General features: G+C 40.0%; 1 protein-coding gene across 1 annotated transcript in view; it reads left to right on the top strand.

Moving 5' to 3' along the window:
- edc4 (enhancer of mRNA decapping 4) overlaps nt 1-14,725 on the top strand; it is a 29,817-nt gene that overhangs the window by 4,814 nt on the left and 10,278 nt on the right. The window contains exons 7-28 of the mRNA XM_080907610.1: nt 55-159; nt 324-436; nt 554-637; nt 760-855; nt 1,525-1,624; nt 1,931-2,111; nt 2,261-2,327; nt 3,057-3,148; nt 3,395-3,579; nt 4,697-4,776; nt 5,155-5,284; nt 5,377-5,672; nt 6,589-6,819; nt 7,054-7,155; nt 7,624-7,767; nt 8,910-8,946; nt 9,174-9,321; nt 9,572-9,727; nt 11,115-11,230; nt 11,359-11,524; nt 12,822-13,008; nt 13,700-13,919. Of these exons, the coding sequence (XP_080763736.1) occupies nt 55-159; nt 324-436; nt 554-637; nt 760-855; nt 1,525-1,624; nt 1,931-2,111; nt 2,261-2,327; nt 3,057-3,148; nt 3,395-3,579; nt 4,697-4,776; nt 5,155-5,284; nt 5,377-5,672; nt 6,589-6,819; nt 7,054-7,155; nt 7,624-7,767; nt 8,910-8,946; nt 9,174-9,321; nt 9,572-9,727; nt 11,115-11,230; nt 11,359-11,524; nt 12,822-13,008; nt 13,700-13,919 (3,036 nt within the window). The remainder of the gene's footprint in view (nt 1-54; nt 160-323; nt 437-553; nt 638-759; nt 856-1,524; nt 1,625-1,930; nt 2,112-2,260; nt 2,328-3,056; nt 3,149-3,394; nt 3,580-4,696; nt 4,777-5,154; nt 5,285-5,376; nt 5,673-6,588; nt 6,820-7,053; nt 7,156-7,623; nt 7,768-8,909; nt 8,947-9,173; nt 9,322-9,571; nt 9,728-11,114; nt 11,231-11,358; nt 11,525-12,821; nt 13,009-13,699; nt 13,920-14,725) is intronic.

The following is a 14,725-nucleotide window of genomic DNA, read 5'->3' as shown; positions in this document are numbered from 1 at the left end:
GTCTCAGCTAAAACACAAAAATAATCTCTAATTTTACTGTTTCCCCTTTTCTAGGCTGAGGTATGGGATCTGGAGGCCTTGAGAGCCAACAACAGCAGCTGGCCTGTTGATGCCACAGAAGTAAAGGAGGGCCTCATCGCAGTCAAGGGGCATACCCAGGTGGGACTTCATTTTCATATGAAAAACTCTGAAATAAACATGACACATTTCATTGTCTTGGTTTGTACAACAAAATGTCTGGAACTAATGTACTTAAGGTCTCACGTTTCCTGAGAATTGTTGCATTATTGACTATGAACATTGTTTAATTTTGGTTTATCCAGAGAGTCAGTGAAGGCGCACTCTCTCCAGATGGAACCGTGTTAGCCACAGCCAGCCATGATGGATACATCAAGTTCTGGCAGATATACATAGAAGGCGGGCAAGACAAACCCAGGTAAGCAAACCAATTAATTAATTCTTAAATGGTTTACCACTTTGTTTTTTCCTTTTCTTCTATGTGGTTTTCCCACCTCTGCCCTTTATTCACTTTTGCATTTTTCCTTAAAAATAGATGTCTTCATGAATTGCGGCCTCATGGAGGACGTCCTCTCTCCTGTCTTCTTTTCTGTGACAACCACAAGAGGCAGGATCCCGAGTGAGTCTGCACACACAAACTCAAAGTGCAAATTTATCACAGGCTGTCCTGGTGGGTTTTTATTCAAGTGTGTCTTTTTTCTTCTCATTGACAATTCTGTCCCCTTTTACTTTTCATTACAGGGTTCCTTTCTGGCGATTTCTGATAACTGGAGCTGACCAAAACCAGGAGTTGAAGATGTGGTGCACTGTTTCCTGGACCTGTTTACAAACCATCAGGTGTCTATTATTTGAAATACATTTTTTAGTGCTGCCAGCGTTAATTTTGTTAAAATGATGTTAATGTTAGCTCGTTAACGCGTTAGTGCCGCGCAGCCCCTCGCACGGGGGGAGCCGCATTAACTCGCTAACGGAGATTTGCTGCGTTAATGCAGTTATGTCGTTAACGTCATTTTAACAAAATTAACGCTGAAAGCACTAATTATTTTTTAGTCATTTTATATTTTTCTCAACCGTTATTATAAATGTAGCATGGGATGGCAGAAAGCATGTATAAGAATAGTTAGTAAATGTAACGTGAACAGCTGTGAGTTCTCTTTTTTTTTTTTTTTCTGCTTGCACCCTCAGTACCTCAGCACACCTCCAGTACACCTTAAAGAAATCAGGACATGGTCAAAAAAAAGCTCACGTCTTAAGGGAAACATTATTCCAAACCAGTATCTGGCTGGTTGGCCTTGGTGTACAAACCTGGTCTAACAGTAATGCTCTGTAAAAGCAAAAAAATGTCTCCCAGGAAAGGCCCACAAAAGGGGTTTTTACTAGTCCCAAAGTAAAATGATTCTTGTACTGAAGACATTTGGTGATGACTGTTGTTGATATTTTAGCTGAAACCATTTGTTTAAGGACAGCATACAAAGATACTAATTTCACAGTACTTTTCTCTTAAAGGTTCTCCCCTGATCCATTAAACTCATCGACTCTGCCAAGCCTCAAGGCCAGCCTGGACCTCTCTGCTGAGTATCTGATCCTCACTGATGTGCAAAGGAAGGTTAGCACAAATGTTTTAAAATAGGTTTTAAGCAAGTAATCATTGTGAGAAATCATATTGTGCAACCCCCTTTTTAAAGTGCTCACTTTTCTATCACTTTGTGTAAATTAATTGGCACACTTCATCAATACAAAAGATACAAATCCTGAATTAACTACCTTTCTAGACACACTGATCAAAGACCACGCATCAAGTGTACAAGGAAACCTGCTCTGTTTGTGAAAGTCCCTGAATAATGCCACTTTCTTGGCTACCCATGTTACCACTTCCTCCTAAGCTTAGTTTCATACTTGGCTGATGTTGCAGGTTTTATATGTGATGGAGCTGCGACAGGACTTGGAGAAAGGAAAGGCAAATTTCACAGCTGTGTCAGAGTTCCTGCTGACCCACCCTGTGCTCAGCTTTGGGGTACGTGATGTTACCCAGTGTCGATTGCGGCACACTGAGGTCCTTCCTGCTGAGGAGGAGAGTGAAAGCATGACAACAGGTACATAGACACATGCATGTGCATAGACATGTGCACACACACATTGGAATTGTTTTTTTTTTTTTGTGCTTTAAGCCATCTTCAAAGTTGAAATTAAATATGTTTGTTCCTCATTAATGCCACATGTTTTTCATGTGTATCTTTTCCAGAGGGCCCTCAAGGACCCACAGAGTCCAAATCTGGAATCCAGATTAAACTCTACTGTGTCCACACCAAGTGAGTTTTCTTCTTTTCTTCCTTTTTTTTTGGTGAAAAGTGTTAAGATTGTGTCACTTTAACTTAACGCTTTAACAGGACATCTTGGTTTACAGGCGGTCAGTTATATGCACACTGAATGACCAAAATGTGCTTTTTTTCCTAGTACACACCAGTGATTAACTTTCTTATAGGACTCACTAATATTGTTGTGTTGTAATATTTTTTTCTTGAAAATAGAATAGAATGGGCAACCACGCTCAGTTTAACATATTCATAATTCTGCTGTCAGCCAAGTTTATTGGATTTCTTCTGTAAAGGAGCCTTTCATCCAGTCAGCAAGCTCCGTATATTTCCATGGAATTGCTTGCAGATGTGCACACTTATTGTGTACTTGGTGACTAGTGTCAGTCTCTTGTGTTGGAGCTGACATTTCTTTCCAACACTGGGTCGGTGCTGTGGAAAAATCTACTGTACTGGAAAGCTTCTGTAGAAGGACAGGACATATAGCATGTAATTGTTCTTTGTTAAAACAGTGCTGTATACCACGTCTCTCTGTACCCACCCACCCTCTGAAAGCAGTCAACCCAAATGAAAGACTGACAAGTGTGCCATTTTCTATTTGGAGTAAAGATACTATAGTCGTCAATGCAGAGGCAGCTTGCTGCTCATTTTACACATGGTATGATATGGCAGTATCAGTAATTATTAGTAATTTTGTTTAATGTCTCTACATTTATATGTTTGCAGGAGTTTGCAGGATGTTCAGATTTGGTTTCAGCCCAATGCTGGTTCCAACTCTGCGGCCTTCCTTCCTCATTCAGATTCTCAGGATGGTCTGGGTAAGATAGCAGTTTCTTTAACTGACAGGATTTAGTATTTATGCTGAGAGGGACGAATTCAATGAAAATAAGGCAACTTGTATGATTACTCCACATTTGGTCCACCTCTAGTCTTCTCTCATAAATAATTTACTTTAGTTTTGAAATCAAATTTATTTATATCTGCTTATACATCATTTAAAAATTATTTATTTTAGATCAAATTCTGCCACAAAATGGAAGTAATTTCACTTTTTATGTCTCCAGCTGGGTTTTCAGATCATCTCACTGATCAAAGCTCTGACAAGGATTCAGGAAGTGGCTCACAGACTGATCTAAGGAAGATCCCATCACTTCCTGCTCCCTCAGACTTCCTGTCAAATTCAGGCACCGGCAGCGGAGTGATGCCCAAGCTGATGACTCCTGATGCCTTCATGACACCGAGCACTTCAGTATGAACTTATCCTTACGCTGTAGTCAGAAAGTTTTCAAACCTTTTCCATTCTTTTTACCTCATCTAACTAGACCTAATACTCCACAAGATACAAAAAATGTTTAAGTATTACATTTGCAAAAGTATTATTGCAAATTAATACCTTTCAGTTCGTTTTTATGAAGTGAAATCTATTAAAACCTTTCACTTCATAATTGATTAAAGCACCTTTGGCAGCAATGACAACAGCAAATCTTCTTGAGTCTTTGCCCTGACACACCTTTGTTCTCAACCACACAGCTTGGTTCTGTGAGCTATAAGTTTTAAACTCATAGGTGTTGAATGTAGTTAGGTACCAGTGGGTTCCAGTCAGTTTGAGGAACCATCTCAAAGACAATTGATAACCATCTTTGGGCATTGGATATTAATTGCAAGTTTTGTAATATAGATTAGTTATGTTAATTTGTATTAAAAAAGCTTGTATTTGTTCATTCTTTATGAATATTCTGTGTAGATTGATGAGAAGAAAATTGATGAGTCTAAAAAATTTCTGAAGTTTACAGAACGACCAAAACCGTTACAGCTTCAGCAAATGAACACCATGTGTCTTCTTTTGATTTGTCACACGGTGAATAGCACCTTCGCCCACATATTGATCTATAGTTGGCAACAGCACTCAACACCCTGTTAATACACACTAGTGCAAACTAAATAGGACTAGTTATGCACTGAAAGAAAAGCTGATAACATACAAAAGGACAAATTGTTCCTTATTAGCTCTTTGCTTTTATGGATGCTCTGGTTTTCTTCCATAGTCTCAAGATATGCATGTTGGGTTAACTGGTGAGTCCAAATTAGCTGTAGGTTTGAATGTTACACTGTGTTAGCCCCTTGATGGACCAGTTACCCAGTCAAGGGACACCCCTCCACCGTCTCCCAGCCTTCTACAGTCCCAGTTGAATAAAGTCAATAAAATATTGGATAAATATAATCATTGCGAATGGGGTTCAGATGTGAAACACCCAACTTATCTGCAATGCGCTTCAGTTAAACCGATTTATAAACACTGAACAGTGATTATCCAAACCTTCTATCATATTTTCTGCCTGAAGATCATCTTTTTGTCATCCTTTCAGGTACCAGCATCTCCGGGGAGCAGTGCCAGCAGTCTGACCATTGTGACAGCTATAAGCAGCAACTCTGACTCAACAAACAGGTATGGAATTAAGAATTCTCTATATATTCATTTGAAAACGGAAAATTTTAGTATATGAAAGTGTGAAGATGATATCACAAATGATATTTTATCATCTGTGTCCTTATAACATGCAGTTTGGGTTGGTGAATGCTGTTCTTACAGATTATGTTTACCAGGATGTGGAGTTTTTAGATTTGTACTTATTTCAAATAAGCCAGGGATGAAGACAAATGATTTTGGGTTGTTTTCTATCTCCAGTTGTTAATTATAAAAAATAAGCCTCTGTTATCTTTTGTTTACTTTAAAGACTCCATTTATCTCTAACAGCTGAATACAAATAATTCCCTACTGTTTTGGTTTTGGTTACATTTGGGAATATGTATGCTTGTTTTTCAGAGCTATGGAGGATGCAAGTCAGAGTCCTAACAGGGCTGACAACAGCAGTACTGGGCTGCCACTCTCTGCCTCCACCAGCAGCCCAAGAGCTGCTTCCACTGTGCTACTTCCCGGACTCGAGAGCCTGCAGGTATGATCTAAACCACTCTCCTACTTCAACTAACCTTGCCCTTTTCTTCATGACATGACTTATTTTAATAAACTCTTATTCTCCATATCCAGGCTTTGGCAACCCCTAGTGGTCCTCTGGTACTCGACAGCTCTCAGGTTCTAGATCCTCCACTCCTGCCACCTTTGGCATCTCCAACTAGAGCCCGCTCCCCTGACGTCATCTCCTCAGCATCCACAGCCATGTCCCAGGACATGCCAGAGATCGCCTCTCAGACCCTGCAGCTTCAGCGTGGACTAGTGTCCAGCTTGGATCCCTTGCCTCTTTCTGCCCTCCAGACAGACAGCATGGCCTCTGCCGCCTCTGCACTGCACTTGTTAACCTCACCACGCTCAGCCAGCAACAGCGGGTATGTAAATTAAAAAGCGATTAGGAGTATTAAAAAGCATGCAGAAATAATAGTGTTGAGATTTTATGATCCACTTAAACTAAAGTTTGACACTTTTTATGTTTACTACTCCATTTGATTAGGGTAGTAGCACATTATGTAAAACCATCTTCCTCACTGTTTTAGAGCACAGGGTGTGAGAAAAGACAATCTCCTTGTATATTTTCTTTTCCACATGAATCCTACAATTTCTCTCAATGAGCCACTCATGTTTGCAGCCATTTGTGACATCAAATTCAGATATAAGCAGCCCCTGACCAGTTCTATTTCCTCACTAGGGCTGCTCTTGATAACTCCCTGCAGCAGATGCTAACTGTTCTGTCGTTGGCTGCAGGGGGATGTTTCTGCACTGCCTGCATCTGTGCAACCCTGCTTTTATTTTTTGATGGCATTTATTATACTATAAGAAATGTTTTAGTTAGGACATTGATTGGCTAATGTGCGTAATGTTAGATTAGCTTTGGTTATATGTCAGTGGAGTCAGAGCTGTGTGGATGTTGTAATGATACAGAGACAACAAAAAGTTGTGGAAACATTTAAAACTATTTTGAATCCACTTAAGTGTTATCATTTGTGCAACGCAACCTCAGCTCTTTCTTTTTGTTTCAATGGTAATAATGTCAAAGTTAAGATCACTGTGCAAGCGATATGGTAAATGGTAATGTGTTTGTAATGGGAAAACATTGTACATGTCACCAGTTTGACAGCTTGCTTATTCCATAACCTTACATAACCATAATTACTGTTGATTCTGATTCTGCAGTTTCATTTCACTTTCTTGTTTTAATGTATGTACATTTGTGTTGGCTTTATATTTTATTTTCCCAGTCCAGAAATGCTCTCTAAATTACATAAGCCAATATATATTGTGTTGCAGCTTGTTGGCCCTTGAACTTGGAGGTGCAGAAGGGCCTGTGGGTGGGGCAGCAGAGTCTGAGTCCAGACTGAGTCACACACCATCTCTGCTTGAGAATGCGCTATCACAGGAAAATCCTGTGATAGGAGGAGGGTCCTCAGATGGCAACGTTAGCCACACACCATGGCCAGCTGCTCCAGATATCACCAGAGAAACCAGGAACAGTCTCAGGGACAACGGACTTGTTGACTGGTGTGTAATCTAACATATAAATACTTGAACCCCCATCCTGTGTGAAACATTTCACAAGCCTGTTTTGATTTCTCTGTGTATAAAACATTCAGAACCCCTGGTTTTTGTTCAGGTAGTTTCACGTACACATCAGGTTGTCATGCTATGTTGCAATGAAAATGGCATTGTGAAGATTTTTATTTATTTTTTTATTAATTTAAGTATTGGTGTGTTTGTCTCATATGCCTGCTGCAGTTCAAGAGAGGAGTCACAGGACAGACACTTGAGCTCACCTTACCATCGACGCTCATATCACCTGCCACAGAATGACAGTCAGGACGCTGGAGCCGAGCAGAGGTAACATACATTAACCCACCATCTATTTGTTTATGCAAATGAAACAGGCAATAGAATGGACTTTATCATGAGCAACAAACTCATGATAAAGCGCTGCACATTCAAGGCGCAGCAATGGTTTGATTTTATTGACTTTTTTTTCAGCTGATTCCACAACAAGTGGTCTAAACCAGGGGTGGGCAATCTCAGTCCACGAGGGCCGGTGTCCCTGTAGGTTTTAGATCTCACCTTGGGTCAACACACCTGAATCACATGATTAGTTCGTTACCAGGACTCTGGAGAACTTCAGGACATGTTGAGGAGCTAATTTAGCCATTTAAATCAGCTGTGTTGGTTCGAGGACACATCTAAAACCTGCAGGGACACCGGCCCTCGTGGACTGAGATTGCCCACCCCTGGTCTAAACTCTGCTTTAGAGGCTACAGCAGCTGACTTACTGTCTACATTTCTGTGTTGTGTATGACTCAGTGACCCTGATGATGAGGTGGCCAGTCTGGCGTCATCCTCTGGAAACTGTGGTTCTCGATCTTCACATAGACTACCGGTGAATGATTGGAAAACCTCACCACGAGGATCGCCAAAGCCAAAGAGAAAGATCAAGAAAGACGACAGGTTTGTTTATACTTTGAGCATCAAGATGTTGCTGTTTTCAGAAACTAATAAAAAGGAAAACAACGAAGAGAACCCTTAGATTAGTAAGTAATTAGATGGCGCCGCTGCAAACTATCTTGCTTTTTGATCATAGTTTGGTGAAATTAAAACACTTTGTTCGACCTTCATGAGGTATATATGGAAATAGGAAATGGCTCAATCATCCCAGCATCAAATCAGAGGACTAATGGGTTTAGTCTCACTATGAACACCTTTCACACATCTGTAGTCAGCTAATGGCTTTAACAGAATCATCAGTTTGGAAGCATTAATCTAAAAATAATCTCCATATATCTTAAAAACCGTACAGATTCAGAGCACAGATCAACAGGGTTTAAAGCTAAATTTCACACGCACACATATTTACATCTGCGTCACATATGTCACAAGAGAGCCAGAAAATTTTTGAATACAGTTTATCTAACTCCCTCACTTAAGTAAACATAGTAAAATTCAGTGGACTACTAAAATTTGTAGACATGATCTTGTAGTCTGTGTATTCCCTTTTTTATCCCAGAAACTATTAAAGCTGTTGCTGTTAATTGAGTTATGACTTACATTCATTTTGGGGTTTTGGTAAGGATGTTTTCATAGATCAGCACATTTCTTTAGGCCACACTTTTTAGTGAGGGACTCAAATGTTGAATTAGTAAACCAGAGCCAGTCAAAATGTGGTATGGGGGACAACAGATCAAACTTTTGGCAGCTACACGTCATGCCCGATCGTGTAGCTGCAAAGTGTACCCTTTTTTTTTCCTGCATGTCTTGCGTCTACATTGGTCTAGACTTGACCAGTGTATGAGCATTTTATAGGGTGTTGACTAGCAAAAGAAAGTGATTACTCACACTGAATTACAGGTAGACTGATGCTTTTTTTCATGTCTACATCAAGTAGCAGGATTGAGTTATTTGTCTTCTTTAGCATTATTGCATTTAATTTAAGCCAAATATTATTTTATAATAAAGTTCTTAAAACTAATAAACGTCAGAAAATAAGGAGTTTAGGTAAATGAAACAAATTGATTTTTATGCATTAATGTAGTATTAAGTGTGCTATAAGTAGTATTGAGTACTTAGTTAAACATTGTTTCTCATGTTTACAGTGAGTCATCACAGTCCAGGCAAATGGATTCTGGTCAGGTAAATTCCTAAAAGAAAAATTTCCTTTTTTATGTTGGTTAGATGTGTCATGCCTTTATGTGCAGTAAGTGCATTATTTTATTTTATTTTTAATTTTAGAAAGTTGATTGTTACTGATAATGTCTTGTAAATTATTACTATTTGATAACATGTTGTTTGTTTCAGCAGCTCTTTGGTTTCTCATTCTTGGATTCTTTTAATTCAGCTTTTCTCCTCATCTTTAAAAGTTTAATGCAGAAGTACAGGACGAGTTGATGATGCTGTTGCGTAGCCAGCAGAGGGAGTTAACTGAACTGCGGGGACAGATTGAAACCATGCAGAGCTCCATTATGGCTCAGGTGGAACATGTCCTGACAAATCACCAGGAGCAAGAACGTATCCTTCAGTAATCTCTCACTCACTCATGATTGGGTTTTTTTGGGGTTTTTTTAAAATTATGTTTCCAAAATAAATGTTTTGAGAAAAAATGTATACCAAAGGCTCAGTGAACAGCTGTGACTGTGCAAAGATTTAAATGTCTTTTAGCCACATCTTTGAAATCGTTATCATTACAGGATGCTTGCATTTTTAGCAATGAGCCGGTTACAATCATATTCTTGTGAGCCTTGACCTGTCTTCACCTCAGACCGCAGACTTGAGCGAGTTCTGGCAGAGAGTCAGAATCATCAGCAGCAGCTTCAGGAACAACTCAGCCAGCATCTCAGCCATGCCCTCAGCTCAGCTCTGACCAACAGAATGGACAAAGTGCTTCGGGACGAAATGAAGAAAACAGTCCCACAAAGTAAGAAAACACCAAACACACTCCCAGAGCATGATGGGTGCTATTCACTGCTAAGCATCACTGAGATTCATACATTTAAAAAGGTCACATAAAGGAAATGAATTGTATTGATAACACATTTTTAAGGTGTTTCTCATGATTTTTTTTTTCATGTTTTTCATTTCTTTTGAATTGTACAGATGTTTACTTTTAAGTGTCAGATGTCTGTTCAAATGGGATGTTAATTATTGTTGTATACCAATTATGTCTGTGAAGGGTCTTAGACATCCAGGTCATTGTAGTCTAAGGAGCTTGGAAGGAAAATCATCTGGATTTTCTGAAGATGTTTAACTTCGCATCTGAGAAGCTTGTTCAGTTGCAAGAGCAATTGGTCCATGTGGGACTCTCCACCAATTGCTCTTAGAACTAAGGAAGCTTCTCGGGTGAGAAGGGAAGCGTCTTCAAGAAATTAAAGAAGTCCAGACCCTTTTCCCCCTCAACCTCCTTAGACCTACAATTGTCTCTAACAGCAACATTGAAAACCGATAATACAGTCTGAGTCAGACTAAATAGATTCACCAGGCAATCGTTAGATCAGTCACTTCTCTTTCCAGATGATGGTGGTATTGAGCCATTTTAATGTTTGTAAGTTGAGGAGCAGGAAGATCTTTATGTACTAAAACATGTCCAGTCTGCAAATGCTGCAAACTTAGTTAAACCCCTGTCCCACCCTCTGGGGTCTCTTATCAAGTCTTTCTGTTATTGATATACAAATGTTTATTGTAGGTATATTTAATAATATTTAAGGTGTTTTTTCCGCAGTGTGTATAATCTAAGTTGCACAAATGTTGTGGTTCAGCTTAGTTGTCTTGTAAGCTTAAAGTTTTAAGAACTTAAAATTTATTTACTTTCACCTTTTTTGATCTATTGGCATTTTGATCAAAGAAGAGCAAATGGTTTATGAACAGAATAGCTCGTATTTTTCCTTGCTAATAACCAAATATCATGAGGTTAACACTACAAATCACTGATGAATATAAATATGGATATAGCAGTTATTAACAAAGGCTACAATTTCTGTGAAGCTGCATTTTGTTTGTTTTTTTTCCAGCTCTGACAAAAAAGCCAAGCTCTAAGTGCACACCAGGTTGTACATCAATAAATTACTGTGTTATTTAATGCTTGAGATCATCTTGAGGCATAAGTAATGTTAAATATAGCAAAGGCAGCTGAGGTGTGTTGGACTGAGACACTAAAATTAAGCAGTCTCTTGAGAGATGTGTTCCTGCCTCGCCTCTCCTGCCCTCGTATTCGAGGATGAGATGTTCCTGTCTTTCTTTGCCTCCAGCCTCGATCACATGCCTAATTATAGAGGGGTTCCTGCTAATCTGTCTTTTCCCCTCTCTAGCAATCTCTAAGACTTTGGAGCCAGTGACAGGCCAGCTGAACAACACAATTGCTGCTAAACTGACTGCTGTGGAGGTCACCCTGAAGGACAATGTTGGCAAAGTGGTGAAATCGAAGGTAGGTGACTGCCTTACTTTACCACTTGTCTGTATTTTTTTCCTCACTGCTATGCAGGATGGGCCTTTTAGGATTATTTACTGTGTATTTTCTACATCAACCTATTCTCCCTGCCTCTTGTTCACCAGAACACAACGGATGCGATTGGTCGAGCAGCAGCAGAGGCGATGCAGGGCCCCATCCAGGCAGCATATAAAGATGCCTTCCAGAGCATTGTGCTTCCTGTTTTTGAAAGAGGCTGCCAGTCCATGTTTCAGCAAATCAATGACAGCTTCAAACAAGGCACACAAGAATGTAAGGAAATGAAGGACGATGATAAACTTGTACAAAACACCATACAAATATCAAGCTATGTAATGATCCACTGCAGGACATGTTGTCTAGGTGCACTAAAACATTAGATGTACAGTTGCTTTAAAAGTTTCTGGACGCTCTCTTAAAGGCATCCCGATGGCTTACAATGGCTGATGACCTTATTTGGATACTTAGCATTATTGCTTTCTTCATATTGAATGTTCTCAGTGTCTAGCTCTGAAATAAGGAGCTGTATGTGGAACTCTAATTAAGTAAGTGTCTCACTGAAAGATCTCAGGGACAACTTTTGTACTGATGCCTTTACAGACCTAGCCAGTCCGCTGATGTGCTGAAAAGCAGTCTGCTTATTCTGAGATTGTGCTCACGCCCACTCTTGGAAGCCGCAACCTGATCTTTTTTAAATTTATAATGTGCACAGAGAGGCCACAGTTCCGCTCCTCTAATTTAAAATTAATCCAAGGTTTGCTTTGTAAATATTACCTGCTTTGGTGGCAAGCAGTTCTGGGGACTACCTGTTAAGTAACTGCTGTAAGGTCCCCAGGTAACTACATAACCTTCCAGCCTCCCCCCCACCACCACCACCACCACCACCACCACCAATTCATACTGCTAATAGAAACTCTTAAGTGATTTCATAGCTCACCAGTGGCTAGTTAACTCAGTAAGAAAAGAAAATTCTGTACTTCACTGTTCACTTGAATTTGCACATGGTTTTCCTCCATTTAAAGCTAATATTAATAAACATGTTTCCCAAATGTTAACATCTCTACCTATCCTGAGAAAGTATACCTACTCCATGCCAGAAAGAGACTTCTGAGAACTACAAGTGGGGGGAAAAAGTGGGTCTGCCTCAAATAGTTACCAGGCTGTCGTAACTGTGAAAGTGGCAATTGATGCGCTTTTTGTGATTGCTGTACTAACATCTGCACTGCTGTGTTATCTGCCTTCAGCAGTGTTTTAATGCCCAAATGTTACTCGCTTAAAATGGTGCAATAACATCAAATGTATAATAATTATTGATACATAATGCTGTAATCCTCCTGCACTAGTCATTCTAGCAGTCACATGTAGGGTCACATCTGCACACAACACTTGCATCTCGGCAAACTAGCTCCAAATAAAATGAGCCAGTGGAAGCAAGTAAGAGAGCCTTTTCATGTTGCACTGACTCATTTCATATCATTATGAAAAATGTTGCTCACTAGAGTTGTGACAGTATTTAAGATGTGTTTGCTTGCGTGATGAGAGATTTTGTTCTTGACTTTCATCTTTGTAGACATCCAGCAGCTTGAGACTCATATGAAGAACAGAAAGCAGAGAGACCAGGATACACGAGACCCCATGATTGGCCAGCTCCAGCAGATGATCGACAACTTCCAGAGCTCCACTGATCAGCTGGGCAACAACATCACAGCTAACGTCCGGGCTGAAGTCCAGCATCAGATCCAGATGATGGTGGGAAAGTATGTAACTGAGCTGTTCCTTGTTTATCACTGTGTGAGCCGTGTGTTACTAGAAAAGTGAAACTTTTTTCCCACATAAAAAAAGTAAATGAATCTTCCCAAAACTGTTTACTTTACCTTTTACTTTTCTAGTTTGTCACTTAACACTTGATTATTCTTTTACTTCCGTTACAGCATTAAAAAAAATATGGTCTTGCAAATCAGTATTTAAAACAGTCCTGTTGTTGAGTGATGTTGTTCACATTTATTGATCTTGCAGCGTTGACTTACATACCAAGTGGACATTTTGAACTTCAGCTACGCATACCAGCAAATACCTATGTACCACTATGGCTTTACTTACTGCATATTGAGCAAGTGTGTAATAGATTGGAGAGTAAAAACAAGCAAAGCTTAATCCTGGGGCTAATGTAAGAACATCAATTCGATCAGGTCTCTTGTTCCCCCTGCAATTAATTTCAAGGCCTCTAGAGTTTATAGATTGTCAGGAGCAGAGCAGAGAGAAAATAGCTGGCCCACTAAAACTCTTGAAAAGGAAATGACAACGCCAAACTGTGCAGAGTCAGTTTTTAAGCCAATATCTTGTAGGTTAAGGGCAAGGATTTTCCCCAAAGCGCAAAAATAGACTGCAGCGTATTTGTTTAAGATTCATGCAACTTGGAGGATAACTGTCCTTCTTTTCCCTGCTCAGCTTGCAGGAGTCTATTCTTAGCCATGTGCAGCGGATTGTCAAAGGTGAGGTGAGCCTAGCGATGAAGGAGCAGCAGGCAGTGGTCACCTCCAGCATCATGCAGGCAATGAGGTCGGCGGCCGGCACACCAGTTCCCACAGCACATTTAGACTACCAGACACAGCAGACGAACATCCTGCAGCTCCTCCAGCAGGGCCAACTCAATCAGGCTTTCCAGCAGGTAACACGCACACACTGATGTAACCAGGCTTAAAGGTTGCACTGCAGCTTCCTCTGCAGCTGAGCTGTGTTTTCCAACTACTAATTAATGCAGGCAACAACTCACTATAACTCTCATATGCATGTATGTCCACCAGGGCCGAGAAAGCCATTATCCTGCAACTACTCCACAGTCCCACTTGCAAACCCCACCAGTGCATTAGTTGTGCTGCAGGCATTCATTATGCTTGTATTTACTCCTAAGTGACTTTGTATGTGAAAATGCTTTGAATTGTGGTAAAACACGTTTCCCCTCTACTTTTAAGCTGAAAAACTACCCCGTCTAAGCTTACATGCTAGTTAAAATTACTAATTTTCTGCAATGTTTAAAAGATTTTGTGTTATAAACACATCTAGTAGTTTTGTGGTTGGAATTAATATTAAATTTTAGCATGGAAAGCTTTGTCTGAGCTTGGTCATGCCATCTCATTTGGTGTAGCTGATGCAAAGTACCTCCAAACTGCTCAGCCTTGATTGTTGGCTTCCTTCATATTATGTTAGATCTCTTGCTCACAACTTTTGAGGATCTCATGTTTTGGAAACGGAAAATGACGTAGAATTGAAACTTAAAGAAGTCCAGGCGCAGACGACGATGACCTGGATGATTGAGAACCTTCACAGACGACATAGAATTGAATTGATCGGCCCATTGTTACCTATTCTCAATCCAGCTTTCAAAGTCAGGATGGGACTGACACTGAAATGCTGCATTAATAACTTGCTTGTTGATGGAGTGCACCTTTCCTTAAGAGGCTTATTGTATGGAAA

This window comes from Rhamphochromis sp. 'chilingali', assembly GCF_963969265.1.
Source record: "Rhamphochromis sp. 'chilingali' genome assembly, chromosome: 2".
NCBI classification, from domain to species: domain Eukaryota; kingdom Metazoa; phylum Chordata; class Actinopteri; order Cichliformes; family Cichlidae; genus Rhamphochromis; species Rhamphochromis sp. 'chilingali'.
Note: the sequence above shows the minus strand (reverse complement) of the source record. Positions and strands in the feature narration are given on the sequence as shown.